This window comes from Gallus gallus, chromosome 4 (assembly GCF_016699485.2).
Source record: "Gallus gallus isolate bGalGal1 chromosome 4, bGalGal1.mat.broiler.GRCg7b, whole genome shotgun sequence".
NCBI lineage: Eukaryota > Metazoa > Chordata > Aves > Galliformes > Phasianidae > Gallus > Gallus gallus.
The window spans coordinates 30,732,366-30,738,365 of record NC_052535.1 but is presented as its reverse complement, the minus strand read 5'-3'; the positions used below and the strand labels follow the sequence as shown (position 1 = coordinate 30,738,365).

At 37.5% G+C, this 6,000-nt stretch overlaps 1 protein-coding gene across 26 annotated transcripts in view; it reads right to left on the bottom strand.

The window, feature by feature from the left end:
* Positions 1–271: 271 nt before the first annotated feature.
* SMAD1 (SMAD family member 1) overlaps positions 272–6,000 on the bottom strand; it is a 107,352-nt gene continuing 101,623 nt past the window's right edge. For 11 of the 26 annotated variants that reach the window (NM_001201455.2, NM_001397995.1, NM_001398002.1 and 8 more), the window contains 2 exons: positions 4,513–4,769; positions 272–2,857 (listed from right to left, as the gene is read on the bottom strand). In NM_001201455.2, the coding sequence (NP_001188384.1) occupies positions 2,714–2,857; positions 4,513–4,769 (401 nt within the window). In that variant the 3' untranslated portion in view covers positions 272–2,713. The remainder of the gene's footprint in view (positions 2,858–4,512; positions 4,770–6,000) is intronic. The other 15 variants (XM_046939909.1, XM_046939910.1, XM_046939908.1 and 12 more) reach the window with 3 other exon arrangements.

Below are 6,000 nucleotides of genomic sequence, written 5' to 3'. Positions count from 1 at the left end.
GAAGCTCAGTATGATCTTATAAAAAGAAAAAAGACATCAGGGATACTTACAAACTTTGTTTAGTGTGTTTTTAAAAGTAAATCTTCCACTGTCTCTATTGTTTCCTCAAACAGCACGAGAAAACATACATACTAACAGACTTGGGCTTTTGCAGTATCTCTTGGGAATGAGAAAGGTCGAACTGATCTGAACTGGTTTGATTGCTTTGGTCCCTCACCCAGCTGCCCAAAACTTAAAAGACAGTAACGCTCAAAAACATTTGCAACAGAACTGTCTTTACTTCAAAGCTATTGCAAAGTTTATTAGAGTTCTTACAGGATCATCCAAATGTGGGGAGGCAGAAACACTTATATTACTTAAGACCTGCATGATTGTAGCACTTTAAAAAATGATTGTAGCACTTTAAAAAAAGAGAGCTGCCCAATTTGTGTATTCCAACAGAAGAAAGGCACCTGATTGGGAACAGCTGAGAGTGAATACAGCAGAGGTTGAAGACAGGAAAAAAAAGGCAGAGTGAGCCAACAGCAAACAGTATTATATCCTTTTTATGATCAACTTTAATTTAAACTTTTAAGACGTGTACTTGTGCCTTGACTACCACTTTATAAGAAATGTTAATCTGAATTAGAAAAAACAATGTTCTTAAAGGTTACAAAGACAAAAAAACCCACACTGCCACTATGGCCTTCACCTCCAGCATGTCTCCAGCAAAACAGCTGGGAGGCAGCAATACTCTCCACAAGGCTAACCAACCCAAGGCAAACAGACAAGAGATTGTGAAGGCTGATACAGAAAAGCTGAGTCCAAACACTTTCTTCATGGAACACGGATATTCAAACAATTTCCTCACGATAAAAAAACTGTAAAGAAGGGAAGTGTTTATTTTAATGGAGACCTCTAAATGTTTCATGAAAGACGATCAGGCTTACTTGTTTATTTTAAAATAAGAGAAAAAGAAGGTCACAAATGAAGTCATAGCTCACTTGAGTTCTTCCACGATAAGCATTTCTTACGGAGTTTCTCAGAACTCAGTGAACGTGCAACTGTACTGACTCAGTCACCTCCACACAGTGTACAGTCTGCTAGATATTTCTGTAAAAGGCAGAGAAACTCTCTGCTCATTCAGATATTGTATGTTGAAAACACAGAAATTTTATGAACTGGAACTTCTGTGTTACTGCATCCATATTAATATATCCTAAAATTAAGAAGTCTTTCCCTCTAGAGAGCTCACTTATCTCCCATACTAACTTTTGTAGGGTTACTAACCTGTACTAGCCATAAATGTCAGTGTCTCTTCACTTTTAGCTGTTCCTCCTTCAAGATCATATCTTTATCTGGTTTGTCAAAATCTACTAAGAAGTGGACAAGACAAAGTTTTAATCAAATGTAAGCAGTAACAACAGGTTTTATTCGAAACTTCCAGTAAAGAGGACCCACTAAGTTTGGAATAAAGGTACTTAAAGTACTACAGCTTACGTGAATATAAAAGATCAAAGAGAAGAAAATAAACCAAGCAGTAAAAAAAATTAAAAATATATATATTTTTAAAAGTTTGAAACAGACCCACATGGGGATTTTGAAGCCCTCCAAACAATTAACAGTTTCTAGATTTGGCAAAACAAGACTCTCTTACAAAATTAAAAGCCTATTTCTGTTACATACACTGTATAAAACTGCTCAATAGTTAAAGAGCACACTGTACAACTTTGTCTTGAAATACATAGAGCTGCAGCCTTCAAACTGCAGGAATTAATCATTTCGTCCTCTTCACAGGTAAAAGAATTACCCAACTGCGCAATTGCTCTGGGAGAAAAAGGAAGAGGCAAAAAAAAGTCAGAATTAACAAGGTGAAGCCACGATAAAAATGAAATGCACAGCAAAACTCAGACCTCAGTTTAAACTAACAACCTATGTTTACAATATATTCTACATTTCAGTTGTCATCATCTCTTCCCACTCCCTCTTCCCCCCATTCAGATACTCCTAATTCCTTTATGGGTCTACATCTAAAGGATTTCTAAGCTTCCAAATACACCATAAATACATTTACCAAAAAAGATACCTAACATTCTTACAGCAGTATGGTCAGGACACAATTTCCAAGATTATTACAAGATATTGATATTAAAACTATATGTTAGGTGTTTGTTTTTTTTGTTTGTTTGGTTGGTTTTTGTCTTATAAAGAGAAGAATAACTATCAGCTTAAACAAATGGTTTTAAAACATACTGCAGAAAGCCTGCTAAAAGCAGGCTTCACCAACATCAGCTCTTAGCCCAAGAGGATAACGTGGGGGAAAAAAAAGCAGTGAGTGCTGGATGTCAAGAAGGAAGAGAATCTCAGAGTGCCAACTATAGGAAACTCCTTCGTGAACTCAGTCCAACAGATTGTTGTTTTGGCTCAGTAGCCTCCTTTATGACAAGGCCTGTAAATCAACTTTGCAATAGAATGTTACTATGTAAACTAAGATACTTGATACCAACAGTACTATGTCAAAGGGGTTGTTTTTTGTTTTTGGTTTTTTGTTTTGTTGTGTTGTTTTTTTCCCCAAATCCAACAGTTGGTCACAGAAGTAAATTATTTTCATGGCTCTTATTCAGCTGTTGCCAGTTCGGGGTGGGGGGGAAAATGAAAAAAACTGTGTCTGACTCATACGTCCTTCAAGTACATGCAAGGCTCAATTGTTTCCAAAATGCAGGAGCTTGGGACCTTAAGACACTGAAGAAATAGGATTATGAGGAGAGCCCATCTGAGTAAGTACTTTATCCAGCCACTGAAGGGGACCGTGAAGGTGTATCTCTATCCAGCATGGAGTGCTCGTTACATCTTGTCGATGATATTCAGCTCCCCAACCCTGGAAACAGAATCATAAGCAGGGAAAAAGAAAATCACCTTATTTTATAATAGCAAATATATAAGAAGCACACTTGAATCCAGTCCTTTCTTACTGAAATAATCTAGCTCTCCTAAGTGATTTTCAGCAGAATAGCATCTGATTATTATCACATTTCAACAAACAAACCCACAGTTAAAAAAAAACACAAAATTTGCAGAAATTGTCATTTTGAGTTCTCTCGGAATTGAACTCTAAGTTCTCAAAAGATGTGACTTCTGGCAATGCAAGACTTCCCCACACTTCACTGGCAGTTATGCCCAACAAACGCTCTAAAGAGAAAGGTAAACAAGTCTTCCGCATCAAAATCAAAAACAAGAAATATGTTGATAAATAGATCAATGAATTAAAAACTGAGGTCACAGGCTGACACTGTGGAATTGGAGCTGAGGTATTTGTCTGACAAAAGCAAAATATCTTTTGGAGGATTGAAAGAATACAAACAGCAATATATCAGGAAATACCTCTTAGAAGAAAGCAAACATGATCACTTCCTAGCAGGCTATTTTCAAAGTTAAGGCAAGCTTACACCCAATCCTGTAACACTTATTATCAAGGATACATGCAGACATTTAAACAGCATTCGAGTGAACTGTTCTGCGTCTGCCTATACTAAACCCCTAATGAAGGAACTGCTCAACTCCCAATAGGTGGCAGCACTGTGGTACAACTATACGGGATGTAGACCTACCAACAACACGCTCCATTTCAGGAACGCCTGTGCCCTGACACATCTGAAAGATTCTATCCTCTTCCCATCCAGGAGGTCATTCCAGCATAATATCAGCTTCATTTGTCTAGTTTCAAAGACGTGACTAGCCTTTTTACATCAGAAATTATGTCAACATTCATAGCCACATAACAAATCTTGGCCTTATATAGAATAGAAAGGTACATGCGTTTGTTGAAATAATTACTGTCATTCCTAATTTGGGAGATGCTGTTCAAGACAGACTCCGGCAAGAGCTACAATGACTTACAAGCTGTACCATCTCACATCAAAAATGCCAGCCAAGAACAAGAGCATGAAGTTTAGCTGGAAATCTTTGAGAACAGGGGATGGCACAGACCATTGCAGCATCGTTTAAAAGGGCAAACCTGATGCTACATAATTAATTTGTGGCTTTTACAATTTTAGGCCAAGTGATTGACAACTCAACTACTCAAAGCTTACTTGTACTGTATCATGCCATATCCTACAAAATTAAGTACCATAATTCCAGGCTAATTATGTATATAATTATAGAAATATATACGATCACATTAAATACAAGTATTCAGTTGAATAATTATATCTAAGAGAAGCAATTTAATGAAATTAGAGTAGTTAACAGACGTGACAGGAATGCCTCAGAAAGTAACTAGAGAGATAGCTAAAGAAACACCTTTTACAAGTCACCTCAGTTTTCAAAGTCTGTATCAACAGATGGATTTTTGTCTATGGACAACTTCATATTGTTAAGGTACATCTTACACTTAAAGAACAGTATTGATAAGTATTTAAATTTAATAGTTATTAACTGGTCAATGGAGGGAGGCAATCAACAATTTAGAATCACAACATCAAGAAAAACCTATTTTGCTTACAAAATAACCCGAAGCAAACATTCACATACCTTTACAAAACTCATGCGGAGAGTGCACATCTTGGTAAGCTCATACACTGTCTCAAAGCCATGGTTCACCGACTGTGCTAAGAGCTGAGCGAACTCCTGATTATTGAAAATCTTCAAACTGCAGCCACTAGGAATTTTGCACACTGTGGTTGGATGGAAACCATGGTGGTAGTTGCAGTTTCGACTTTGCACAAAAATACTGCTGTCGCTGAGGCATTCAGCGTACACTTCTCCACCAACATAATAGAGATGAACACCTGGAAAAAGAATGTTGACATGAGGAGGTCAAATTAATTCACACTGAGCATCTGTTTTTCATGGTCTGTTTCCATATGTTTCTTCAAAAACAGATGAACATTAATAGCGCATCAGACCATTTTCTGTCTGTCTTGAAGCTCTATTTTTATTTTTCTATTTCACCAGTAGATTTAAAGGATGATTATGTATGTATGTATGCCTAAGTAAGGAGAAAATCAGTAATTGCTGCATTTTAACATGCTGTATATTCAACAACAAACCATCAACTACTGCAGTAGTTTTGATGCTGTGCATTGGATGGATTGTTCAGCTAAATTTTCTTTCACTGTATTTACACAAAACAATAATTGGGAATGCACGAGGAGAGAGTAGAATCCCTACTATATAGATTGCAAGTACTAAAACAGCCCTATGCTGGATGATCTGCAGAAGCCCTGACTGCTATTTTGGTAAGTTCAATGAGGTTGTTTTCAACACACTTGAATGCTTTTGCTCCAGAAGACTAAAAAAAAAAAATAATGCGTAGATGCATCTCTTAAGTGAGGGCACGTATCTACCGACTTGACAGTCCTCACCCCTCCTATTTCTTACTCCCTCATCCACCACTGATGGCAGCAAGCCCCAAAAAAGCACCCCATAAGGAACCTCTGGAGATGCGCTGTCAGGATGATTCAATTCGGAAAGCTTTGAGAAAGCAAGAAAATTTTCCTTTAGTGTTTAGAAATTGATTATTTGCCACTTAAACCTTTCACCTTCCACAATGCAACAAGTCAAAGCAGCAGACACACAATTTAAATACTGAAGTCAGAAAGCCTCAACTGTGCTCTGTCACGTGAGATGTGTGTACGTGTACAGGAACACATAGCGCCATCTGATCATCAAAACTATTTATGGCTGCCTTCAAGTACAGGATTTATTACTTCTCCTCAAAGACTAACAGTTCTACGTCATCATTCACTGTATACATTTACTTGTTCAACAGCTTCCTTGTCTTTTCCGTTCTACTTTGGTATGTACACGGTTAAGTGCTTCAGCAGAACTCTGCTTGCAGCTGGGTTACTTTTAAAAGGAAAATGAATGAGGTGTTAAATAAATATCCTCATACTTGGTAAGATGGATGGGGAGAAAAAGAAGGAAGAAGTGTTAGGACTTGAGCGGCATAGCACAGGTGTGGTGTACTGCTGAGAGCTGCACACATCCTCATGTAGAGAAAGGTTTTCCAGACTAAGG